Consider the following 26,866-nt stretch of genomic DNA (forward strand, 5'->3'; position numbering starts at 1 on the left):
TTTCTTTTCCATATGGGTTGAGCTGTCTGCTGTGCCTCACCTCTGCTAATCTAAGTCATTGAACTGAGGGGTGTACTACAAAGGGAGATTAATGGGTTACTGAGGTATGTTTGGCCTAAAATCAGACTTCGAATGCCTCATGAAAGTGGTTCTTTTCTCCTGACTAGATCCCTATGGTAACATACAATTTGTTGAGCACATAACCTGCCCTGAACCAGGTAATATTCAGAGTTAACACGCATGTAAGCACCACAGTGTGGCTCAAGAGTTGGGTGTTTGCCTTGTAATCGGATTGTTGCCGGTTCGAGCCCCGGCTTGGACGGTCTCGGTCGTTGTGTCCTTGGGCAAGACACTTCACCCGTTGCCTACTGGTGGTGGTCAGAGGGCCCGGTGGCGCCAGTGTCCGGCAGCCTCGCCTCTGTCAGTGCGCCCCAGGGTGGCTGTGGCTACAATGTAGCTGCCATCACCTGTGTGAATGGGTGGGTGACTGGATATGTAAAGCGCTTTGGGGTCCTTAGGGACTAGTAAAGCGCTATATAAATACAGACCATTTACCATTTTCACTTTAACAATGAATGAAAAAAATTTTCTTTAACTCTTTTATTCATAGTACATAGCTGTGCTATCTAGATTATCTACTTAAGAGATTTTGAATGACCTGGTCACACTGTAAGGTCTCTGATTGGAGTAGACAATACTGCATTAACCTGTTATGTGCAGAAGAGGGAAATTAGGTATCAAACGCTGCCTTAGATTTGAAGATGCACAAATCCTGAAACAGAAAGCCTGGGCTAGAGACCAGTTTAAGAAAGTTGATGAGTGTTGTCATCAGGGATGGGAACTGATAATAATTTTCTGACTCTCATTCCGTTACAAATATTACGTATTGATTTAATTCCTTGCCGATACTCTTATCGGTTCTTAATACCCGCCTTTGAGAGTTACCACCAATACTAAGAAGCATATTGTCTGCACCGGTATTTTCCTCCTCTGACACACTAACAGATAAGTGGGACTGTTAGACAAGCAGACTTCTCAATTCCCATCACTATTTGTCATAATACACTTTATGTGGTGTTCTTTTTCAGGAGTTCAGAAGATAATCTATTTTATTATTATGCATTTAAATAGTTGGGTTGCAAAGCTCCCTGCCGGTGACTGATGCCCTCAGGGGTCGGTGCGTTGGTGGTTCTTGGTGTTCGGGGCTGGGCGCTCAGGTATGTACCAGCTCACTCCCGGTGGCTACTTGGCGGGGCCTGGCGCCTGTTGCTCGGTAAGGCCTCTTCCAGCACGTAGGGGGCCCTACGGTTCACTCTGGTACAGCTGGCTGCCAGCAGAGCCGGCGGGCACGCCAGTGCAGCCCCCTCTGGCTTCTGCTCCGTGGCTGCTGGGTGACCCCTCATCTGGGACTCTTCTCAGCTCTTCCCAGGAGGGTGACACGGATGCCCCTCCGGTGGGCCTCCTTGGGCTCTCGCACTCTGGGGCTTCTGGATGTCTGGAGCCTGGATCTCCTCCATGCCTGCTTCATGCCCTGGGGGACAGGGCTATGGCCCTCTACACCCTCTAGCAGACCGTTACATGGGAAAACCTTTTGAATACAAACGCGCTGATCCACACAGGTGTACACACGGGTGTTCACTGTCCATAGACATAAACTACACCTTTCTTGGCTGCTACCTCAAAACACATTGTGCGCTGTTGGTCCTGCATGCTGCACAACAATATTCAATATTTAGTATTTTCTGCTGTTTACACTTAGCTAGATTAATGCAATGGTGTTGTGTTTATTATGCTGCTCTCTCTTTTTTTTGCTTGTTTTCTCTTCTTTTTCTCTCAACAGGTGATCCAGGAGATTTTTTTCTTTCTCTTTTTAAGTGCCCTTTCTCACTGTCCCTCTTCCCTTCTGTTTTTCTTTTCCTTCAACTTTCTTTCTCCCTTTCCTATCCCCCAGTCATGTCTGTAACAACTGAAAATAAAATAAAAATAAATAATAACAACAGAGGTTGATAAAATGGACCAATACGGCAAGGCCGTGGTGATCCACTTAGTAAAGTAAATCCATTGGGCATCAACAACAACAATTCTGACGGCTAAAGAACCAAATGGGACAGAAAAAAAAGGATATATGAGGTGATATAAGGTGATATGAATGGGTTGAAGGGAAGTTAAGAACTGTTAAGAACTGTTTCTAAGAGACAACTTACACCAGGATGCTTTTTTTCATTAAGAGGGAAAAGGGGGAGCAGAAAGAAATACTTTTCTTTCTTATTCTCATGTGTTGTAGATAGTTCAGGAAGTTAAGTCGATGAAGCAGTTTTGGCTAAGTACTGTTTAGAATACCAGAATAGGGAGGGTGGTGTAGGTTTAAGTTTATTAGATAGATTCACATATATAAACAAGACAGTGTACATCACTGTCACAACAGTGTATGTTTTCATTCAAAGGCTTTATGGTTTTTCCTATAAGGGCGGGCCGGTCTCTAGTCAAAATGCCCGGACCGATTTTTTTGACCCAGTCCAGCCCTTTATGCAGCTCATCTGCACTCTGGAATTACCCACATCTTCCTACTCAGAAGGCAGAATTTCAGAGTTCCGAGTATAATCGAAAGCACAATGACTGCAGTTTCCTATGGCGTTATTTTTGTGCCACTATTCTGAGCGCACGTAAAAAATATTTTGAGCGCACGTAAAATAAGTTTGCAGGTGCAAGTGTTGCATTTTGAGGAGAAATTTATTTTGAGCGAAGAAAAGTTAAATTTGAATGAACAAAATTCATTGCTGCGTGCAAAAAATGTATTTCAGTGTTTGCTATTATCCATACACACACACAAAAGCAGCCCCTCTCGCTCAGTTTTTGCATTTGCGCTTGCTCGCAATGTGTTGCTTGCGCTCTCAACATTACTGCCCATGTGCGTTCAACTCTTTCTGTACAGTGTTATATTTGTGCCACAAAACCAGCCAATCACAGACTTGGATGCAAAAAAATCTGATTGGCGGTTTTGGTCTCCAATCAGCTCAAAATGACGAAATGCAATATCTCAGAATGCATTTCGTCCAAAACTCAAACGAGGCAGTGGCTGAGGAACACAGAGTGGCGGAGTTTGAAATATTACTCTTCATGGGTCACAAAAGCATGTCTTCAGATGGATTTCAACCAGCTCATTTTGAGACACCTGAACAAAGTTCGAAACTGTGAGATAATTGAACTGATCAAGTCAGTTCTTGACAAATTTATTCTCACTTTGTGTTCAGAAAACCAATGATCAACACTGAACAATGTCTAATCCTAACCCTCGGCCTAAACCTAACTATAACCAAATCGTAACCCAAACAATAAAACCCCATTTTGACTCTCAAAAATGCCTTCAAACTTGTGGGGATGGGCATTTTGTCCCCATAAGTAAGTTTTAAGTCTGACATCATTAGCTGTTTCCGGGTCCAAACTTTGCTTCTGGTCCACTCTGCGGCATCGCTGAGAGTTAAAAACTGTCTAGTTTCTTTCATCTTTAACAAAATGATCAGTGTGGCTGCTCTACTAGGTGTAACAATTAAGTTTAACATCCAGACATCCATGAAAACAGAATTTATGAAGTTTAACAGAATTAGAAGTTAGGAGGGCATTAGCTCGCCTGTTTCCATCTAAACATAATATAGCATGTTCTGACTGAGAGATTTCTGAAAAAATTCAAACGTACAGCTCTGCTATCACTTCTGACATAAATGAAAGCAGAAAACTAAACAGCAGTGACTTTTGTAGGGTTACTAAAGTTGTACTAGCTGGTATATAAGGATGTGCTACGTGGTGGCTAGCTACACAGCTATAGTTAGCATAATGTGAAACTGGAGGATGGACGCTAACTGTTTTCCACTCAATAAAAGTTAATGTGAGGGTTCCTGATGGTTAGGGACAAATACAAACGCATGGCAGGATGCTGTGAACGGACCAAACTTCAGTTAAGAGAACCACCAAGTTAATCCATCCACAATATGAGGTTAGTCATTAATATACCGCTCCATGGGCTGGGCTGTAGTTACAGTGTAAGGTTTTAAAAACTGAGCTTTAAAACGTGCTGCCGATGAATAGAGGTAACATAAACCTAGAGAGGCTGACAAAATAAAACAACATAGCGCAGTGGTGGGACACGGTTCCAGCAGCAGCCTCTGATGTTAACTGGCAGCCCTTTATAGACTGCTGCTAATTTACCCTGGAGCCAAACCACTATCTGGGGTTACATACTAAGCTAAACTAATAAACTACACAAGCTTTATTTATATCAAGTCAATACTGTTGGTGCAGTGTGTAATTTTCCAGCTTTTCTTTTTATACCTTATAAATATTTTCCTTATGGCAGCACAGTGTGTGTAACGGTTTATAGTGAGGATTTCTTAATGTTGCAAATAATATTCTCTATTGAGTTTTTCTATTAAAATTTATATTACGTAGAAGAAGAAAAAAACAAGAACAAACAGAGTCAGAGCTGAAAAATCATCATGTTTTATTTTCTTATTTTTTCTGAACCCCAATTTAGAGTCACCAGTGAAGATGCGTGTCTTTGGATTGTGGGAAGAAGCCCGAGTCCTCAGAAGGGGAGAACATTCAAAGTCCACACAGAAGATCAGGTGATTAAACCAGGAACCTTATCCACTGCATCACCACATCACTTCTTCAAACTAACACCCAGTGTCCACAGAACTTATTCTTTTAAATAATTATTATTCTGTTTTATAGAAATTGATGAACCTGGCCAACTATCAGTAGCATTAGCATTGTACATTTTAATCATTTAGCCTATTATTTCTTTTAGGATAAAGTCATGTTATTTATCAGTATTTATGTTATCTGTGTAAAAATGCACTACATGGCTGCTTTTGCCTGTGCAGGCTGTGAAATAAATAGAAATGCCCAGCAAAAAATTATATTGGAAGTATTCTAGACCAGCGGCCCGCAACCTTTTTTTGCACCAAGGACCGGTTTATGTCCAACAATATTTTAACAGACTGGCCTGGATGAATACAACAAAATAAAACCAGTACCAGTTCCAAAAAAGAGATTTATTCATAAGATACGGGAAAAGACCCAATTTAAAAAACAATTTAAAAAATAACTATAAAAACCCTGAAAACCATAAATTTCACACCTGAGCCTCAACTATCGTGGCCCAGTACCAAACGACTCACAGACCAGTACCAGTCCATGGCCCGGGGGTTGGGGACCGCTTTTCGAGACAACCCTGACAGTATGAATCATGTGACCATTTTTAACCCAACCACCCATATTTCACCACTAGCAGAGATAACACAGCTCATGTCTGGCTAACAAATAGGAAATTACCCTATGGTGTCATTTGTTAAATAAATAATTCATGTATTTTATTATCCTGAGTTAATCATATTAATCCTTCATTATGTGAAGGATTCTTTACATGATATTATTCATCAGTCTTGGTGTAGACAGCGAGAGCGAAATCTGCAGTGATGTTGGGTTCTTTGGTGGATGGGATGATCACATACTCTCCAGGTTCCAGACTGTGGAGTTCAATGTGATCTCGCTCAGACCTGTAAGTCTTTTCTGCCTTCACAGGGCTGTTCCTCTGAAAGAAATCCTGTTGCAGGCGTCGTTTTGGAGTCTGGCAGAAATATAAAGGAATATCTATAGTGAAAAACTCTCCTGAGTCTCAGTGTACATTGTTATTAAAGTTATTAAAATGCTGAATTTACTTTCGGTGCACAGTCAAAGTTTCATATATTTGTTATTGTTTGCACTTACCCCTGATGGAATCTGTTAATTGGAAAATGGTAAGAATAACTTCATTAAACTGTTTCACAGGAACCATTTTCCATAGTAACTTTAATGAATGTGAAATCAGCGAAGACATTTTTTCATTATTATTGTCTTACTAACTCAGCTGCTCAATTAGGTAAGTACTCATGTCTTCATAACAGGGTGATACAATTATTTTAAAGATTTGGTTTCTTGTCCTTCAGTATTCAGTTGCAGTATTTAACAATTATTTAAATTAAAGGAAGCACATTGAGAATGAATACCTTATAGATGGTAAGTCTAGTTCGGTGGAGGCGTATCTCATTGCGATTTCCCTGCTGAGGTTTCTGCATCAGGGAGAGCACGATGTTTTTGTCTCCCGGCTCCTTCTTGTCTATAACAGTCACTTGAATGCGATACTGAGGGTTTGTTGCAAAGGTGGCTACAGAGAGTGAGGAAACATTCATCTTGTTAATTACATTTTAGAAATTTATGGTGGGTTTTGTGTTTGCACAGATAAAATAAATATGTAAAAACTATATTATTATTTTAGTGATAGTTAAAGTTTAGATAGGAGTGAACTTGTCTTACAGTGTTTCACATTGCCACCTGCAGATTTCCCTGCTACCCAGCTGCCATCGTAAATCATGCAATTCCACTGACATTTTAAGTCTCCATCAAGAAAGTTAGGGGTCTCACAGCAGATGGATACGTAAGCAAAATAGGAACAGAAGTCCTCCATTTGCATCCTGGCAGACAGATGAGCAGATAGAGATTTAAAATATATATATATATACATAAAATATCAACCAATAAATAATAAGATGTAAACTCTTTGGTAATGCATCAAAATGATCATATGATTTTTTTTTTGAGTTTTTAAAAGCTTTTTTAAAATATTGAGAGTAATCAGTGTGCAAAATTTAGAATTTACCAGAACTCTCCGTCGTCATGGTTGAAACACTTTTTTTTAACTTCTGGACTTACTTTGTCCCACAAATCTGACCTGAGAACACGAAACAAATAAGTTAATGACAGACTTTAATGCTGCAAAACAGATATATTTTATATACTATATATATATATATATATATATACTACACATACAGCATTTCTGTTCTTGAGGTCGATAGATATTTTGCACTGTGCTGAAAACTCCCCTTCAATATGTGAGAGTGTTTGTCACTGTTTTTAATTTGGCTGGAAGTTCATAAGTTGTTCTTCTTTATATTAGAAAGCATCCTGTGATCATCCACCGCTATTGTTCTCTGTGGATGTCTGGCCATTTTCATTTTGCACAGCATACCTATGTTTTCTCTCTCTCTCTTTTGTTGACCACTTATTGTTCCAACTATACTGTTTATCTTATGTTTAGAAATTCTTGAACTGCCTGTTGTAGGTTTGCATACACAGCTTCTGATTAAATTATAATTACTATTTTTTTTTTCAGTTTTATGTCTGTCTATTTATCATAACACTGTGAGTTGATTATGTGTAGGTGCAACGCTAGTACAAATTGTGTCATTGTCAGCGATATATGGACGTTGTTTGTTGTTTAATTAAGTCAAGTACTTGTCGCTCCATTTTCCGTTCCACTCCTGTTGGCCCCATGGGTTCATGACTCGCACCAGTCGTACTTTGGAGCCGTTTAATTCCACCTTCAGATGAAATAATGAAGTGAAGACATCAGGTATTGGAAATGCTTCAGTAATGGTATCACATTATCACATTCATTGATACTATCAAAATTTTTGCAATTAAGTTTTCTTGGCTCTTGTTTTCACTCTTTTCCTATGCTGAATGCAAATTTCTAGCTCCTTGGTTTACCTTAGTGACACCTGTGATGGAATAGGCATGGCCATTCACCAATCCAGTGTCAGAGACCAAAGCACCCTGAAAAAGACAGAACAAGGGTTGTTTTTTTTAAATCTATTGTTATTGATTTTTGTTGGGGGTTTTTTGTTTGTCTGTTTTTTACCTCTTCGTGGTAAGTCCAACAACAAATCAGTGATTGGCACCTAGTTGCTCTGTTTAATGTGAGCCAAAGATCACCATGGCCAGCTGAGTTCATCTCCTTCAGTTTGTAAGTCTGGTTTACACCTCCAGTGAAATCTTTGCAGGCCTCTGATGGAAACCCAGCATGCATGTCTGCATACGAGCCACAAACTCTGAAGGAGGCCCCCAGAAGGAGAAACATTTTTAAATCAATGACATTCATATCAGAAATGTGACCTTCTAAACTGATTTACATGAAAGTGTGAGAGATGATTATTTACTTGGCATATGCCTTCTCCAGCAGAGGAGCCCAGAACTCATTTCCACATTTCGAGGACACAAACAGTAACCGCTTTTTGATCGTTGGCAGATTGTCATCAATGACAACATCTACCCACTTTCCAAACCTCCAGAACTGAAACAGAGAGGACAGCTAAGAATCAATCAGAGGTGGCAAAAGTACCGAGATTCTGTACTTTGATCTAGATTAGATTTCTGTACTAGGAGTAAAGATACTAGTGTTAAAAAATACTCCAGTAAAGGTTGATGTACTGACTCCACTTCTTCACTTTCTTTTTAAAAGTAATAAAGTACAGGCTCTGAAATGTACCCAAAGTAAGAAAGTAAAATGTAGCTCTTTGGAGGACATTTCTAGGATAAGCTGAACATCAGCAGAGAAACAGAAGGAAAATACAAACACCTACATTTTTTGTTGCCTAGATTGTAGGCGTGACTTTGCCTCTAAACAGAAAATAAGTCGGCAAGAGGTTAAAGTGAGATTCAGCATGTAGGGCAGGGGTGGGCAACTCCCGGCCTCAAGGGCCGGTGTCCCTGCAGGTTTTAGATGAATCCTTGAACCAACACAGCTGATTTAAATGGCTAAATTAGCTCCTGCAGTTCTCCAGAGGCCTGGTAACGAACTAATCATGTGATTCAGGTGTGTTGACCCAAGGTGAGATCTAAAACCTGCAGGACACCGGCCCTCGGGGCCTGGAATTGCCCACCCCTGATGTAGGGCCTAAAATCAGTTTTAATGGCTCAGAGTGGAGAAAAGAATCACAACTCACAATAATTTCTATTAAGAGCTCCATTCAGTGATAGTTCAGGCTGTGGTGATTTGATCATCATCCATCCATGACAGTAAAGCAAACTAACCTGTTTATCCTGCACTGACCTGCAAAGTTTTTTCAAGCCACCTTTGAATAACACAGCAAATCTGCCTCAGCTTGTTTTTCAGCAGGTTTCACAGCATAAAAAAACACTGTTCCCCTTGTACTGGGGAAAGGGATTATCTTTCATGTGTTACTGTTTAAGCTCAAATCAGTTTGATGTTTGAATGGTAAATGGCCTTTATTTGTATAGCGCTTTACTAGTCTCTAAGGACTCCAAAGCGCTTTACACATTCAGTCATCCACCCATTCACACACAGGTGATGGCAAGCTACATTGTAGCCACAGCTGCCCTGGGCGCACTGACAGAGGCGAGGCTGCCGGACACTGGCGCCACCAGGCCCTCTGACCACCACCAGTAGGCAACGGGTGAAGTCTCTTGCCCAAGGACACAATGACCAAAACTGTCGGAGCCGGGGCTCGAACTGGCAACCTTCCACTTATAAGATGAACGGCCAACTCTTGAGCCACAATCACCAAGACTTGCAGTGACGTGAAACAATTACTCACCTCAAATATGTTAAAACAAAAGTAGCGAGGCTGTTTGGAAAATGTATGGAGTAGAAAGTATAGATATTTGTTTAAAATGTAGGGAGTAAAAGTAAAAAGTTGTCAGAAAAAGAAATACTCAAGTAAAGTACTGATACCTAAAAATTCTAAGTACAGTAATAAAGTATTTGTACTTCGTTACTCACCACCTCTGAAATAATTAACCACAATGTGTTGTGTTTCTGTTTTGTGGCAGTATTCTTTAGACACATTTATTAATCCTTTGTTACCCTGAAGTGAAATATTCCTGCATAGTTCTCAAAGGACTGGTCCATTGGCACAACTTGTGCCATCAGATTTTCTTGGAAGGTCAGCGCAGATATTGCAGACAAAAACCAGCAGTCACCTGTTAAAAGGAGGAAACTAATAGTTCTCCCAAGATGTGGAACATACTTGTCATTGTCATTAGCTATAGGCAAGAAAGTTTTGCTTACCCACGTCGCCTTGTCCAAAGTCAAATCGTGACATACCATCTTTACTGAAAGCAGGCTGATCCTTCTTTCCTTGTTTTCTCAATAAATCCTTGAAAAGACAGTGGAGAAAAATATGCTGACAAGCATGTAAAAAGAATCTGTTTTCCTACTGTACAGAAATGCTAACTAACAATCCATCAGATTTCGAAGTGAAAGAAAAATAAATATAATTAAAATGATTTTACTGCTGGTCGAAGCCATTTCACTTCACTCTCCTTTGAGGAACTCATATCAGGCAGGTCACCCAAAGAAAGACCGTTTGGTGGGAACTCATTGTCCACAAACAGTTCTCCTTTCCGGAGGCAGTCAGCTTTTATCTGAGCGAAGTCCTGATTTTTGAACTTGGCAGGGTTGGAGGGGCTTCCCTCGCTGCCATCCTGGTAATGCAAGTTGACGAGACAAGTTTCAGATTTAGCCATGATGATGATCAAAGTCTTCCGACAGATTCTGGTGCAAGGAAAATAATAATAATTCAGAGACACCTAACTCCGTGTGAGAGCTATCATTGAAAGGAACAGAGATTATTACCTGTGCACGGTGACAACCAACTGATCCCTCCTTGAAATTGCAAGATGTGACATGTGCAGCACACACCCTCTTTTATATATTGACAATGTAATACATAAGACTGGAGTCCCAACCCTAAACATGTAGATTGGATATAATGTAAAAAAAAAAAAAAGATAGAAAGGCCTCACTCTGAGCCTGCTGTTTTGTCAGATTTGATGAATTTCCACAAATCTATGTGGCAGACATGTTAAAGACCAGTTAGCTGATGCCCTTGGCCCTCTCGCTAGCCATCTCTCGCCCACTGTAAGAAACCTCGGAGTGTTCCTGGATGGCTCTTTTAAACTTGAGAAACAGGTGTCCACTGTGGTAAAAAACAGCTTTTACCAGTTGCGTCAGATTTCCAAAGCAAAGCCATTGGACTACAGGGAGTGCAGAATTATTAGGCAAGTTGTATTTTTGAGGAATAACTTTATTATTGAACAACAACCATGTTCTCAATGAACCCAAAAAACTCATTAATATCAAAGCTGAATGTTTTTGGAAGTAGTTTTTAGTTTGTTTTTAGTTTTAGCTATGTTAGGGGGATATCTGTGTGTGCAGGTGACTATTACTGTGCATAATTATTAGGCAACTTAACAAAAAACAAATATATACCCATTTCAATTATTTATTTTTACCAATGAAACCAATATAACATCTCCACATTCACAATATAGCCACCTTTCTTTGCAAGGACACTCAAAAGCCTGCCATCCATGGATTCTGTCAGTGTTTTGATCTGTTCACCATCAACATTGCGTGCAGCAGCAACCACAGCCTCCCAGACACTGTTCAGAGAGGTGTACTGCTTTCCCTCCTTGTAAATCTCACATTTGATGATGGACCACAGGTTCTCAATGGGGTTCAGATCAGGTGAACAAGGTGGCCATGTCATTAGTTTTTCTTCTTTCATACCCTTTCTTGCCAGCCACGCTGTGGAGTACTTGGACGCGTGTGATGGAGCATTGTCCTGCATGTAAATCATGTTTTTCTTGAAGGATGCAGACTTCTTCCTGTACCACTGCTTGAAGAAGGTGTCTTCCAGAAACTGGCAGTAGGACTGGGAGTTGAGCTTGACTCCATCCTCAACCCAAAAAGGCCCCACAAGCTCATCTTTGATGATACCAGCCCAAACCAGTACTCCACCTCCACCTTGCTGGCGTCTGAGTCGGACTGGAGCTCTCTGCCCTTTACCAATCCAGCCACGGGCCCATCAAGACTCACTCTCATTTCATCAGTCCATAAAACCTTAGAAAAACCAGTCTTGAGATATTTCTTGGCCCAGTCTTGACGTTTCAGCTTGTGTGTCTTGTTCAGTGGTGGTCGTCTTTCAGCCTTTCTTACCTTGGCCATGTCTCTGAGTATTGCACACCTTGTGCTTTTGGGCACTCCAGTGATGTTGCAGCTCTGAAATATGGCCAAACTGGTGGCAAGTGGCATCTTGGCAGCTGCACGCTTGACTTTTCTCAGTTCATGGGCAGTTATTTTGCGCCTTGGTTTTTCCACACGCTTCTTGCGACCCTGTTGACTATTTTGAATGAAACGCTTGATTGTTCGATGATCACGCTTCAGAAGCTTTGCAATTTTGAGACTGCTGCATCCCTCTGCAAGATATCTCACTATTTTTGACTTTTCTGTGCCTGTCAAGTCCTTCTTTTGACCCATTTTGCCAAAGGAAAGGACGTTGCCTAATAATTATGCACACCTGATATAGGGTGTTGATGTCATTAGACCACACCCCTTCTCATTACAGAGATGCACATCACCTAATATGCTTAATTGGTAGTAGACTTTCGAGCCTATACAGCTTGGAGTAAGACAACATGCATGAAGAGGATGATGTGGACAAAATACTCATTTGCCTAATAATTCTGCACTCCCTGTATAGTAACTCCCTCTACTCGGGCCTCCAACACTCTTCTCTTTACCTGCTTCAGTTAATTCAAAATGCAGCTGCGCGTCTTTTAACAGGTACGAGAATCCATGAACACATAACTCCAATTTTAGCCAAATTACATTGGCTCCCTGTTAAATATCGCATAGATTTTAAAATTATTTTGTTCACTTTTAATATTCTGAATAATTTAGCGCCCACCTATCTCTCTGAACTACTCCACTTATACAATCCCAACAGAGCACTTAGATCGTCCAACCACAGGCTCCTAGCACAACCTAGGTCTCGAATGAAGTCGAGAGGTGACCGGGCCTTTGCATCCGTGGCACCCAGACTCTGGAATAACCTCCCTGTCCATATTCGTACTGCCGAGTCTATCCAGTCTTTTAAATCACATCTTAAAACTTATTTTTTTACTTTGGCTTTTGATTCTGTCTAGTTGGCTGGTCTAGCTTGTTGTGTTGTTACCTATTGTTTGTTGTCCTCTTTTATTGTTTTTTTTTATTGTATCATGCTTTTACTGACTGTGAAGCACTATGGTCAACACTGTTGTTTTAATATGTGCTATATAAATAAATTTTGATTTGATTTGATTTAAAGAATATACATGATCACTTGCTTTTATCTCACCCTGTTCCTTAGCATACTCCTCTGTCATACTAATGCTCTGCATGGCCTATCCCTGTGGTGTTCCCGTTTCCTTTTGTGTCATAGCTCCTTATTCAACAAACTTAGACAATGTTTCCACTATGCCTCCTAAACTTCTGAGTTTTTCTCCAACTATTAAACAAGGTATTTAATTTATCTACCGGTAGATAAATTAAATACCTTGTTTAATAGTTGATTCGACATAGTGAAGGCCTTCACTATGTTGAATCATGTTTCTGCAGCAGAGGCAATAAGATACACGTGCATTGCCTCTTTTTATTTACACCATCAGACAATATTGGTGACTTTTGTTCAACGCTCATCTGAAAAGAATGTGAGGTGTAGTGATGGGTCCAGCAACACTAACGCACAGGCGCATATATCAGGCTCACAGAGTGAAACCTGTATCGGTGCGTGTGTCGCTTTAAGAAAAAGTCACGTGATCGATACAGCCGCTGTATCGCTCATTTCCAACGCGCCAAACTGTGTTTAAAAGGTACCGAATCCGCATCCGCCAACGGAATGAGTCACCAAAACAACAACACGAAATTACTCTCGCAAAGATTAAAAAAAAAAACAACAACAAACAAATAAAAAAAAATTACACATCTCTCCATAACAAAATGGAGCCCGAAAGAAAAAGAAATGTTTCTGCTGTGTGGGATCATTTTGATCTTTTAACTGCAAATAGTTTGTCTGTCTTTGTTTCAGTGTAATCCATCAGCGATGAGACTTGCAGTGTAAATTATTTATTTCATTTTATGCAGGTTAAATGTCGTATCTGTTCTGCATTTCTTACACAAACATAAACACCTCAGTGTTTAGGCATTACAGAGCCAAACATGAAAATGAGGAGACAAACACACCGAGAATGAACACAGGTAAACCTATATAGACACTGAACAGCTTTATCATCTTTTTTTTTTTTTTGTATTAATGTGTGTTATTATTTTGAAAACAAGCATCTAGGAAGACCGTTCTGGATCAGGCAGTCCTGAATTGTATTATAGAGGACTGCCAACCTCTTAGTATTGAGGAGAGTGTCAAAGAGAAACATTCCAAGATCAGAGGATCCTTTAATGTACTGGGGGAACAGGATGACCTTTTCCACCTGGCTTTACATTTTTTGTGTACCCCAGCTTCATCTATGCCTGTCAGTTTTCCAAAACTGGGGAAATGGTGTCAACCCCCCCCCCCCCCAAAAAAAAAAAAACACGCAATAAACTGAATGCAAAAACTTATTTTTTTGAATAGAAATTTATAACAAACTCTGAGTCAATTACATTTAAATGGGTGATATTCAGAATACTTTGTTTAATTTTCACTTAATGTCATTCACAATATATTTTAAGATATAAAATGATTCCATAGAAAGTACAATACCTTACAGTGTATACAAGAATGACTAGGTCATTAAATCAGTGTCTGTTGTGTCAAGTAAGTTGCCTGCAATGATATTTAAGGTCCAGCAGGTGTCAGTATGGAGCAAAACAGCAACACTGTGTAGACACAGTGTTGCTGTTTTGCTAGTTTGAGGAATGTGCTGAAACGCTTTATGAAGCCTCATCTACCCATTACTAGTGAGGTGATTACAGCCTTAAGAAACATGCTCCGTTTGCCATTTGTCCCTATATTTACAGCCAACTATATAAAATGCTTTGCTCTGCCAGCTGCAGAGAGCGCAACTGTTAAACAATTCTAAGATAAAATCACGAGCTCACTCAGTCATTAAGTAGTGGAAGGAGAGTACACACAACGTAAAGTATTCACCAGTCCAAACTTGTTAAAGACATTTTCCTGAAACAGACGCATTTGAGCTTTAGACTTCAATTTAAGTTGATTCAACTTTATTGCCAGGGCTGACTTGGAGTTGCTCATCTTGCTCATTAGATTCCGATGAAGAGCCAGGAACAGAGCTACCAATTCTGATTGTTGAAACATGTTCTGAAAAGTCAGTGACTTTACACCTAAGCTAGCTAAATTGCCATTTTTTGAATGACTTGAGTTCTGAAAGGTGCTATACAATAAAAATAAATCTAATAGAAGCATGATAAACACTCACCAGCCACTTCATTATTTACAGCAGCCAGATTGCTTTACAACTCAGTAAATGTATGTAGATTTAGTTCAAACCTGACAGTGATTTTCCAGAGTAACAGGGTTGCTGATGGCAGGTTCTCATTTCAAGCTGCTGTGATGCAATCGGACCCAAATCTGATGTTCCCTATATTTTGTCAAGTCCGTTGTTCATTTCAGAGCAGAACTCTTTCCAGTAAATTTTGAGTAAAACTACAGTCACCTGATGTGGTTCAAGTCCAAGTCAGATAATATTGAAAGCCAAGCCATTAAAACACTGAGACTAAAAAGTCTGTATTTTACTGAGCGCCAACCAGGTGTTGTTGAATTAAAATTCAAGCCTATTGTTTAACACAATGAGAACACTGGTTTCATGTCAATAGTTTATTCAAATTACAGCAACATCAGCTCTTAAACATCAAGCAATAAATGCTTTCCATCTTCACATAAAGATCCAGTCCAAGTCCTCTTTTCACCTGAGAGAAAGGAAATAGACTGAACGATGTGCAAAATAAAAAGCCAACACAGATTATAGTGAAAATAGGCTAACAATTCCAAAAAGTTTCTTTATTGCATCATGTTATTTTTCAAACTTCATCACTGCATTTCTCCAGCAGAGGTCACACTAAACAGACCACATTATTGCTAAAAGACAATTATAGGACTTAAGACATCTGACCCTTTAATCAATAACTCAACATGCATGTATCTTACCGAGCTCTGGATTCATGTATACTGAAGCAGAGTCTCTGCAGCCACTGAATCAAGTTCTGAGACATAAATAAGAGGAAGTTAATGTCAAGAAGCTTTCGTCTAACAGCAGAATGTAACGCTTCCAACTTTCTGTTCAGAAAACCAACAATCACCACTGAACAATCTGACGGTAATTCCAGCTTTTCAGTTTAGGTTTCATCACCACAATTAATGATAAGTACTTGTCATATAGAGGAAAAATGTTACCTGATAAATTCACTGGACAGTGAACTAAGTCATCATTTGACAGACCTGATAATAAAAAAGGGAGACATCAGAATATGCAGCACACTTTGATAAGCATCAATTTCTTTAATTTGAAGAGACTCAGAAAGGTGGATTAGAGACAATCGTCAGTTGTCGCATCTGACGGCACTTCCTATTCCAGGTTTTCATCATTGATACAGCCACTCAGGGCTCATAGGACTCTTAGGAAATGCATTTCCAATTAACTCTCCTTCGCACAACAAAGCACACTGAAGTATCACACAATGATGAATAGCATTGGATTCAATTTTAAACAGATTTTATTTCATTGGACAAAATGTGGAAAGCTTTTTAGGATCAGACACAATTATACAAACAAATCCCAGCAGGATTTCAAATGATGTCAATTCCATGTGGTGCACAGTGAGTACTTTAAAAATCAGTCCTTGTTGTACAAAGGTGAGCTTATCTTTAAATACAGTCAGGTTTGTTATAAGTGTACTTACGAAGACTGGCTAGGCATGTCTTCAGATGAATCTCAACCAGCTCACTTAGAGACATCTGAAACAAAGTTCAAAATGGTGAGCCACTTGAACTGATCAAGTCAATTCTAGACAAATTTATTCTCACTTTGTGTTCAGAAAACCAATGATCACCACTGAACAATCTGCCGGTAATTCCAGCTGTTATCAGTTTAAATTTCATCACAACAGAAGCAGCCAGTTTTTCTTGCTTATGGGCAGGAATGGAAATTTACCTGTGTGTAACAAATCCACATCTGTCCACTAGTTCAGCTGGGAGTGCACGCACCATGCAGACAAACATCCTTCACGGATGCTCAAGTTCTCTTCCTTTACCCGGAGGAGGAAACCGTGAGCGTGTGAGTTCATTTGTTTTGACATGCATCAGAACTACATGGGTTCAGAACTATTAAGCCAACCTATGATCCTGGTTTGTCATCCTCTTGATCTGGCATCTTCCGAGTAGCCTGAAGAGCAAACAGAAGTTAACTTCTACTCATGTGAACAGACTTATTACCACAGAGCTTTTTTGAGACTGAGGCTCAGAACAGTGAGTGAGAAACATCGTCAGTTATCGCATCAGACGGCACTTCCTATTCACAGTTTTCATCACGGTTACAGATGTATCAGACAAAGAGCTGGGTCCACTTTATGGTCACTCACCTTCCAAGGACACAAGGAGACCACAGGATGACTTGAACAGAACAATTTTTGTACTCATACTGTGACCCAAAAGCGCTAGGTCCACCTGAGAGTGAGAGGAAAATAATTATTATTTTTTAAATCCTTCTATGGTGTTCATATTGTTACTCAGCCATTTGACAGCTTTCTGAGAATTCAAAATTCACTATTTTATGTTCTTCACACAAAGATAAAGAGAATGAATGGGTTTGAAATAATTTGCATAACCACTTTTTATCAGTAGCATAAGTGCGTCAGACTTTCAGAAATATGATTTTCCAGACTCATGGCAGACATGAGACATCGAGGAGGCATTCAATGCTTGCATTAAGATATGCAGAAAGCTAAAAGCACAGGACCAGCAGTCCTCCCCACGTGGCTACAACATCACAACTAAGAACAATGCTAACCTTCAACTTTAACGAACTGAAATCACGACTTAAACACGTTTACAAACTAACCTTTAACGCAGGGCCTTCCATCTAAAACCACGGCAGCCTTCTCACGTATCAATGCACTTCGCAAGTTCAGCGAAACTAGCGACAATGAACCACACCGGACGAGAAGAGACCAAAAGGGCGAACAATGCGCGTTTGCGCGTTTTTATACTGCGGCTGTCGCGGAAATAAAACGTCAGTGCTACTTCGGCTTTCTTCGCATTTTGTCGGAGAAAACCGTCACTCACTTACTCCAACGCCTCGCTAGCTTTGATAATCCTTTTCTTTTCTTTTCTTTTTTTTTAATAACACTTTAATTGTGGTGATAGATACTTTTTTAAATGCGTGTATTTTAACCATTTGAACATTTTTGTTTTATTTATAACAACGTGCCGGATTTTTTGTTAGCATTTTAGCATCTAATTACCAGCTAAGAGCTGTATTATAGTGGTCATCACCTACTTTTGTGTGTTATTTATTTGTTTATGTGCTCAAGCTAGTAATTTATGTTTGTCCACTTAACTGTGAATTTTATTTTTTTTCTCCCGTTAACAAATGCAGCTATTTCTTAATATAAAATGTGACCAGTGACCGCACATTGTCGCTGTTTGACAGCTAACTCTGTGTCTCGTCGCTCATTTCAGAGTATGTGGGTCTTCTCTCTGAGGCTGTGGGACCGTCATTTTGTTCTGAATTTGTTTCCTCTGCGGACTTTGGATAACACATCACATCTTCTGAGTGCTTCAGGTAAAGATTTTTACAACTTGCATAATCCTTGACCAGCAAACAGGCCCGTAAGGAATGTTAGTTTGGGGTCTGCAGTGCTGCCATGAGAAGTAGTAGTAATGACAGTAGTAACTTTGTTCAGGTGACTGTCTACGTTTCTACAACATTTGGTGAAAATCCATTAAGATTTCTTTGAAAAGAAAAACTTTATTTGTTTGTGTATTTCTGCATTACTGTCCATTGACTACTAAAAATAGAATTTAAATTTTAAATTCCGACAAGCTTAGAAGGCATTGTGCTGCGTGGATTCTGTAGTTCTGTGGGTGATTTATGAGAAAGGGATAAATACAAGAAGTGCGTCCTCTTGCAGTGAATGAAACGTGTGCTTGTAGTGGTGATAGCGGCTTCTTGAAGGAGGTGTGTGTTCATGCGTGTGTGTACATCGATCAGCTGCATCAGCATGTTGCCACCTGTGAAGAAGGACCGGGTTATTACTCAGCTCCCAAAGGTTAGTCAACACACACACACACACACACATACATACATACATACATACATACATACATACATACATACATACATACATACATACATACATACATACATACATACATACATACATACATACATACATACATACATACATACATACATACATACATACATATATATATATATATATATATATATATATATATATATATACGCACGTGCACACACACAAACCCCATGATTGTAGTTGAATCTCCTACCCTTACCTTATCGCAAACCTGACCCTAGTCTTAATCCTCAATAAAGGTACTCCACAATGACTTCTGTGTTTATCCCCATGGTAACAAAAATCTCCATGGATACAAAAAGGCACAGGCTGTTAACCTTGCTGCCATCTGGCAAGTGATAAAAAAAGTATCTCCAGCCGTGCAACCTGACCTCAGAGCATGAAGAGATGGAATCTCCAGTTTTACATCATGACTGAAATGAATGTTGAGTCTTTATTCCTGAATGGGTCAGTTTATCCAAGCATGATAAAACATGGACATGTTTTTTATAGTGTTTTAGTGCAAATGCAGCGCTGCACACCAAAGAAGGCTTCCACCCGCACGTGAAGGCTGCATGCCAGCTCCAGAAAGCAGACACAGTGAGGTAAGGTCACATAAGGATTAATAAACACTCTCTGCCTCCCATCATGCTACTACACACATCTCTACACTGTGGGTTTAAATTATATTAATGAGTTTCTGATTAATTTGGTCTTCTAAATCACATTAGACTGACTGTGTCAGCTGACGCTCCTGCCACATCTGACCACTTTCTGTTGGTGGTGTTTTTAAAGAAAAGGCTAATGGCATTTATTTTTACAAACCACTTTTTTTTAAAAAGGCCAAAACCATTGACTTTGCTTAGATGTTTACTCCTCGTAAAGAAGTAAATCTGAACAAACTAGTCTCACGTAAATACAGTAAGGTTTATGTAGGATAGGTACATTTTAGCCTCTCTTTACCATCCCAGTGTGTGAAAGGGGGGGGGGGGGGGGGGGGGGGCTATGAATAAAAATAGCTGTAATTCCTGTTTCCTGTTTCCTGGATTTCTGTTCTCAGCTTTAATGTTGCTAAGGTCATCGTCGTGGGTGATGTTGCAGTTGGCAAAACGTGTCTGATCAGCAGGTAAGAAGCTTTTATATAGCTACAGCTCTATATGTTATATAGCTTGATATATAGAGACATGATGAACATGACCTCCTGAAATTAAAACTGAATGTCACAATGGGGGAAGAAATGTGATTTAAGTGAACATGAATAGTTTTTGGTGTCAGACTGGCTGTTCTGAGTATTTCAGAAAATGCTGATCTACAGTTTACAGAGAATGGTCAGAAAAAGAATCTAGAGAATATCCAGTGAGCAGTAATTCTCTGTGGAAGAAACACCTTGCTGATTTCAGAGTTTAAAGGAGAACAGCCAGACCGCTGTTAGAAAGACAAAAACAAGTCAAGCATCCACTGGTATGCAGAAGACCATCACTGAGTGCACAGCATGTTGAACCTTAAAGCAGATGAGCTGCAGCAGCAGAAGACCACACCAGGTGTCACTCCTGTCATCCAAGCAGGAGACTGAGATTTACAATTCACAGAACCTGAAAAAATGTTTCCTGGTTTGATGATTCTCAATTTGTGCTGAAACATTCAGAGGTAGGGTCAGAATTTAGGGTAAATAGCATGACAACATTGATCCCACCTGCTTTGTGTCACTGGTGTAATGGTGTGGGGCGTGAATTTACCTAACACTTTTTGTTCACCTAAATTACACCTAAAGCATAACATACTAAGGCAGAAACTTTCAATCACACCTAAAGACACTGAGCATGTGCACAGAGCTGAGGCTCATTTGTTTTTCTCATCCTCATTTCTAGGGATGGGTATCGTTTAGGTTTTATCTGATACCAGTGCCAAACCGGTACTTTTGAAACGGTGCCGGTGCTTAAACGGTGCTCGAACCGGTGCTTAAAGAATCAAGAACGCAAACTTTGTCCAAAAACCTCTCATGTTCAGCTATTTTTTATAAAAAGGGTTATCCCCTGCAGCTATAGGGCATATATGGTATCACTCTTGACTGGAAGCAGTGGAAAAAACACAAACTTTGTCCAAAAACCTCTCATGTTTAACTGTTTTCCACTTTTTCTTTGGTCTTTTTAGCCTTTTTGGCCAGGGTGAAGGGAGTATCTGCCATCAAACAAGAGGACAGTCGCATGTAGCTATGATGATGTTTGCTAGTTCACCTTACCTGCATTAATGTAATAACGTGGTTAGCCTACTCAACGTAAATTACACACGAACAACATTAAGCTACTCACGCAGAGAAGAACGGCTGCTGCTGCATCATCATCCGTCATCATTTCTGCTACACTGGCAGGGCTAGGGGCCAGGACTCTCCTCTTCGTCTTTTTGGGGGATGTTGCTAACTCCGGGTCTGATAACTGGCAACCCACCCGCAGTAGATGTGCTCGGTGTGAGGTCTCGCAGCAAGCTATCAAATATGGCGCATTTCTCGGCTTTTAAAAAAAACGCTATGCATCGCCAGGTGTTTCATCAGATTCGAGGTGTTTCCTCCTTTTCACAGTATCACCTTAAAGCACTTGTTGCAGGCTGCTGAGTTTGCATATTTTACTCTGAAGTACAGCCAGACTTTGACCGCTTCGCTTTGGGCATTTTTAATCTGTAGCTCTGCTCTAAAAGAACGTACGTACCTGGGCCCGCCTACTACGCTCGCAAAGGTGAAATGATTGGCTAGAATCCAAAGTGTATGACATCTTAGGAAAACAAAAGCACCGAAATGAAGCACCGAAATGTGCGCTGCGTTTCGGTCTGGTTACTACCGTTTATGTCAGAACCGATACCCATCCCTACTCATTACAGGTTAATAGTTTCAGCAGAAACCATGCCACTCAGGATGAAGACTTTTATGATACCACAAATGTCATTTACATTTAATTACTAATGAATATTTGGAATATTTTGTATTTCAGTAGTAGGATGGAATCAGTTTACTGTATTGTTTGGTAAAAATGCTTAAGAAATGAAGCATTTTATTCAACAAATGTTAAAAAGATTTTCGTTTTACCTTTCTTAGTCTGCCAGCTGTCCCCTGTTGCTCTCAGGTTCTGTAAGGGTGCGTTTGAGAAGAACTACAAAGCGACTATAGGGGTGGATTTTGAGATGGAGCGCTTTGAGGTGCTTGGTGTTCCCTTCAGTTTACAGCTGTAAGTGTACTTCTTAACCAGAGAGAAACATCCAGTTCGTAGACTGAGCCCTAGGGTCATATGAGTAATCTCCACGAAGAAGTTCAAATATGAGCAGTCTGTGTGTAATGAGATCACATAAATAGATAATTGTGGGGCTGTGCAGCATCCGCCTGATAATTTCACGATCTGGTTGTTCAGGCTGCTCAGTGCGACTTAAATGACATGCCTTGAATTCACTATGTCACCTTCAGATGTGCGTGTACCTGCTGTGAGTGCACATGTAGAATCAGTGTAATATTAAGGTAATCATTTTGGCATCTAGTCAACATTAGGACTCTAGTTCACTTTTAATCCCACTGTTTCTTTCACATTCACCAAATATTCCAAAGACGACCATTAAAGCTCTCGTGTGATCTGTTTTAGGTGGGATACAGCAGGTCAGGAGCGCTTCAAGTGTATCGCTTCCACCTATTACAGAGGAGCACAAGGTGAATGAAGATTCAAAATATTCATTTTTGTCTTTTAACTAAAGCTGGTGAAAGATTCGTGTTCTCGTTCTGACCCATATCAAACTGTCTGCATTTCTCCAGCCATTATTGTCGTGTTTGACTTAAGCAGTGTGGGCTCACTGGCTCATGCCAGGTAAGACGTTTCCATTACAATGTCATTGTCAGATATTTTCTCTAAAAAGCCGATAAAATGTATGTGTGTGTATATGTGTGTGCATCCAGGCAGTGGCTGGAAGATGCTATGAAGGAAAATGACCCGTCCAGTGTCTTATTGTTCCTTGTCGGTACCAAGAAGGACCTCAGTGTGGGTGAATTTTATGAAAAAATTATGAAACACTGAGATTTGACCTGACATTTTTAATGTAATAGTTGATTAATAAGTTGAAAATGTGAGGTGAGATTGTGAGGATTGTTACTGATTCAAAGCCTTTCATTCAAAATGAAAGGCTTTGAATGATAGGAATTTTTTAGTTAATAATAAAAACTCTTGTCGTCATACATGACAGACTTTAACAGTAATAAAAATATTTCTGCTTTCAATTTTAGTCTTCTGTAAAATGCCAGATATTGGGGAGTTTCGTTCTGATCAGTCAGATTGTTGATAATGGGTTGACTGGTTGCTGAAGTTGCCCTGCAGTGACTCATCACTCTCGCTCTGTCTGTGTTTTGCTCTTCAGTCTCCTGACCTGTTGGCTCAGATTGAGCAGGAAGCCATGAGGCTCTCTGAGGAAATCAAAGCAGAGTACTGGGCCGTGTCTGCAAAGTCAGGTGGGAGATAAACAGTCGGTCATCAAGCCTGAATGCTTTTCATTTTCATGTTTTGTTCTCTCAGTAAACTCTGTGACTTTGTTTTTGTCCAGGAGATGGTGTGAAGGACTTCTTCTTCCGTGTGGCTTCTTTGACTTTTGAGGCCAATGTTTTATCTGAGCTGGAGAGGAGCGGGTCGAGGCATGTTGGTGACATAATCAGTGAGTCCACATTATTCAGTGGTTGTTATCTGGTTGTTAGCACAAAAATGAAAGGGGCTGTGCTTTATCTGTTTATGTTTTTTGTGAGTAGGCAAAAACACATTTAAAAAAAATCTTTTTTGCTTAGACACACGGAGTGTTTTCTAATCTTACCTCCATTGACTGTCACTGGAGTGGCTTTTGACCAACTCACTCCACAGTGGGTCAAAGCCAGACCTTCTCCAGTGAGGTCTGGAGACTCTGTAAGTGCCCCTGTAGCACAGTGATCCACCAAATAAATTGCTATTAATCAAACAAATGTGGTATGCCACTGAAAATTGTTAATACGTATAAAAATGATCTTGGCAGCACTAAAACAAGCCCACTGTGACCTTTACCCCCTCTCATTAAAAAAGAGAATGATTGTGACATAGTAATCTGGGATCCTCTGTCATGAAATCACTCTCTTCCTTTCTGTGTGCAGAGATTATTGCTTTTCGTATTATCCAACTCGCTGCCGGAGGAGCTTCGGGAATGTTTTGAGCAATGTTCCCTCTAAGCTGCGCGCCTGGGCAATTGCGCACTGCTGGCACGATCTCTGCGCAGAAAAAATCTGCGTTGCGCACAAAAATAAAATCTAACCTGAATTGAAATTAAAGTAAATATGTTAACAATTCTGCTTTGCAGTGTTAGTCAGTAAGTGACTGGCTGCTCCAGTATGGGATTAGAACGATGCCACCTTATCCCATAGTCCAGCCAATAATGCGCACCTAATCAATGTCATTGACAGGCCATGACGTCCTTATGTGTCGACACCGGTGTTTTAGCTAGCAAAGCGGCGTGGCTGATGTGGAGTGAAGCCACGTTAATGACAACGTGTACAAGCATTGGAGATGTGAGCAGGACAGACAGAACAATTGATGGAAAAACTGTGGACTTTATACCAGTTTTTCAATTGTGTTGATAGGCCACGTAAAACCAGAGTAATGATAAAAATAAATGCAATGTTTGGTTTTCTTCCTGAATACTATCGTTGTTTATATTTACTGCAGGAAGAAACGGCTAAATTGGCGTTTTATAAGAAAAAAGGCTCGAAAGCCTGTGAGCAAAACCAAAAACACCCCCACCCTTTCCCATTGGTCGAAAAATGTACCATGTCGACCAAACAAAACATGGCATTTGTTGTTTAGGGAGGGGGAAAGTTTTAGGAGTGATGGTGGTGTTTTGAGATGTGAGAGATTTGAAACGTTTAGCGTAAATCTTGTGTAGTTAGTGTGCAGTGTAGTCAATTGTTTTGTTGTGTGTGTCAGAACAATGAGGCGACTGCTGAATGTTACAGGTGTTACAGGAGTGATACATCTCCTGTTGTCAGGCCTGCAGGTATCAGGCTGTTGTTCTCCTTTATCTCATAGTGGACAGAAATTAGTTTTTGGAGTGGCACAAATAATTTGTGTGGCATCAGATTCGATGCAGCAAACCTGATTGTTCTATAAATAGTTTGAAATGTTTATTTTTAAAAAACGCCTTGGCTGCATTTTTAGGTAAACAGCTGCAAAAAACTTTGTTGTTTGCATAACTCAGTTACTTTTTTGAAGAAGTAACTATATAATTAATTGCCCAACACTGGTCATTATATACTGTATTTTGCAGAGAGAGAGTACCAGGACTCTCTCCCAGACCACAGACTCATAGTCATAATACAAGTCAGAGCTTTATTTAAAAAGAAAGAAAGAAAGCTGTGTTTTCAAAATTGGAGCTCAAGATATTTTTACTTCCAATAGGGACTAAGTTAAGTTATATAGGAAAAAACTCAAATCATTTTGTGTCCTTGATATTTTACACCCCTGAATGCTAACCACTGCTCTGCTATTGATGTTTCTTACTATAACACAAGCAATCTCTGTTTGTTTGTTTATCCACCAACTCCTCCTACACAACCGTGAGCTGAGAAATCAAAAGTCAAGGCACGCGTGTACATCTTGAGCCCCTACAGGTTCTTATATATATTAGATATGTCAGCATATTCTCTAGCAACCACCTAACAACAGGCTAATATGACCCATTTTTAGGTTTTGTGTACTTATGACACTTTATAAAAGCATCTTGATGTTTACAGTATCATTATTACAGATTTTGACACATTAGCTTATGAAGTTTACTGTATTTAGGGATTATATCAAAAGTTTAATGTCAGATAAATAACTGCGTTTTTGGTGAAGTGGTTCCTCACTAAATTTAAGATGTAAATACATTTTACTGCTTATAAACTTACAATCGTTCTTATATTGGTCTTCTATACATTTCTATAAACAACACCCACCACCCCTATGTTTTAACTTTTCTTTGTGTAATTAACCATATCAATGTGCCGATAGCATAAACAGACCAAACAGTAATGTAGCATAGGCATGTATTTGTACTGATGAAGGGAGAACTCCTGCGTAACCAATATGCCCCGTGTTCACTGCATCTGCCAGTTCAATGGTGTGACTTCTGTGTGTGAACATAGATATATCTTTGAGGAAATCTAACCGTTAAGATCCATTCACAAATTGATTGTTCTATTGCTTCCAGTGAGAAAAAGAAAGCTCACATTGCTTATACGAATAACATAAAAGTGAAAAAAATTATATGTTTTTATTTATGTTGCTCACAGGGATCACAGACAGCACAGAGACCAGCCATAAACCAAAGAAGAAGCCCAACTGCTGCTGAGATTGGATGAATATCTGCTGGAAATTTTCTGAAGCAAAACGAAATGGGACGTGCAACAGGAAAATTAAGATAAAATGCGGACTGTACGGCTCGCTGTGAATATCATGAGTAGAACCCATGAAAGAAAGGTCACAGTGCTGATAATAACCTGAGAAGGATTCAGCAATAGGTCAAGATGTAAATTCTAAGTGGTTCCTGTAAACAGGCCTGTCAGCTGACTGATCTGAGCAGTGTAATCTCAGGAATGTTTACAGCTGACTGCGGCGACAACAAACAGGCCATTGTGATGTCCCTGATTATGTAAACGTTTATGAGAAGAGGAAGATTATTCTCCACTACAACCACCATTAAATTGCACTTTGTTGATGCCTTTAAAACATCTGTTTGAAGGAGCGTTTTTCTCCTGCTGAAATGTCAGTGATGGGCTGACTGCATTTTTTTAAAAGGAGGGGGGAGTGGGCCTTAGAGGCCTCCTGTCATGTGTCTCTCTGCTGCTAATTTGATGCGTACGCCAACTCCAGT

The 26,866-nt window shown here is 39.9% G+C and overlaps 1 protein-coding gene, 1 long non-coding RNA gene, 4 other non-coding genes and 1 pseudogene across 11 annotated transcripts; 1 reads left to right on the forward strand and 6 right to left on the reverse strand.

Annotated features, from left to right (window-relative positions):
* Positions 1 to 5,166: 5,166 nt before the first annotated feature.
* Positions 5,167 to 10,530, reverse strand: LOC113031264 (calpain-1 catalytic subunit-like; annotated as a pseudogene).
* A 4,952-nt stretch (positions 10,531 to 15,482) lies between these two features.
* On the reverse strand, positions 15,483 to 17,884 carry LOC113031201 (uncharacterized). Of its 2 annotated transcripts, XR_003273695.1 has the most exons (8): positions 17,737 to 17,884; positions 17,258 to 17,342; positions 17,014 to 17,061; positions 16,831 to 16,924; positions 16,580 to 16,634; positions 16,074 to 16,118; positions 15,828 to 15,883; positions 15,483 to 15,589 (listed from the first exon to the last, which is right to left on the reverse strand). It is a non-coding gene; the product is annotated as an uncharacterized LOC113031201 (long non-coding RNA). The 2 variants fall into 2 exon arrangements; XR_003273694.1 differs by having other exon boundaries at positions 16,831 to 17,061; positions 17,737 to 17,883.
* Positions 15,959 to 16,031, reverse strand: LOC113031286 (small nucleolar RNA SNORD65). Its single transcript, XR_003273716.1, has one exon. It is a non-coding gene; the product is annotated as a small nucleolar RNA SNORD65 (small nucleolar RNA).
* Positions 16,192 to 16,269, reverse strand: LOC113031281 (small nucleolar RNA SNORD49). Its single transcript, XR_003273712.1, has one exon. It is a non-coding gene; the product is annotated as a small nucleolar RNA SNORD49 (small nucleolar RNA).
* Positions 16,709 to 16,783, reverse strand: LOC113031284 (small nucleolar RNA SNORD65). The gene has a single exon (XR_003273715.1). It is a non-coding gene; the product is annotated as a small nucleolar RNA SNORD65 (small nucleolar RNA).
* Positions 17,140 to 17,211, reverse strand: LOC113031280 (small nucleolar RNA SNORD49). The gene has a single exon (XR_003273711.1). It is a non-coding gene; the product is annotated as a small nucleolar RNA SNORD49 (small nucleolar RNA).
* Positions 17,885 to 17,926: 42 nt separating the features above from the next.
* Positions 17,927 to 26,784, forward strand: rab34b (RAB34, member RAS oncogene family b). 5 transcript variants are annotated; one of them, XM_026183167.1, is made up of 12 exons: positions 17,927 to 18,178; positions 18,357 to 18,459; positions 18,809 to 18,946; positions 19,490 to 19,581; positions 20,037 to 20,102; positions 22,090 to 22,191; positions 22,597 to 22,661; positions 22,764 to 22,815; positions 22,905 to 22,986; positions 23,360 to 23,450; positions 23,543 to 23,650; positions 26,286 to 26,784. In XM_026183167.1, exons 3-12 carry the CDS (start codon positions 18,866 to 18,868, stop codon positions 26,342 to 26,344), a joined length of 798 nt encoding a protein of 265 aa, XP_026038952.1. In that variant the 5' UTR covers positions 17,927 to 18,178; positions 18,357 to 18,459; positions 18,809 to 18,865; the 3' UTR covers positions 26,345 to 26,784. The 5 variants fall into 5 exon arrangements, with proteins under 5 accessions (XP_026038952.1, XP_026038951.1, XP_026038955.1 ...); XM_026183166.1 differs by having other exon boundaries at positions 17,927 to 18,459; XM_026183170.1 differs by having other exon boundaries at positions 17,927 to 18,459; positions 18,831 to 18,946.
* The last annotated feature ends 82 nt before the right edge of the window (positions 26,785 to 26,866 follow it).

The sequence above is a fragment of the Astatotilapia calliptera genome, chromosome 10 (assembly GCF_900246225.1).
Source record: "Astatotilapia calliptera chromosome 10, fAstCal1.2, whole genome shotgun sequence".
Lineage (NCBI taxonomy): Eukaryota > Metazoa > Chordata > Actinopteri > Cichliformes > Cichlidae > Astatotilapia > Astatotilapia calliptera.

Excerpts from the sequence above, each read along its gene's own strand:
- rab34b (XM_026183166.1), top strand. The coding sequence starts at position 18,866 with ATGCGTGTGTGTACATCGATCAGCTGCATCAGCATGTTGCCACCTGTG. Across the intron at positions 20,103-22,089 it reads AAAACGTGTCTGATCAGCAG|GTTCTGTAAGGGTGCGTTTG; the intron begins GTAAGAAGCTTT and ends TGTTGCTCTCAG. Across the intron at positions 23,451-23,542 it reads GGCCGTGTCTGCAAAGTCAG|GAGATGGTGTGAAGGACTTC; the intron begins GTGGGAGATAAA and ends GTTTTTGTCCAG.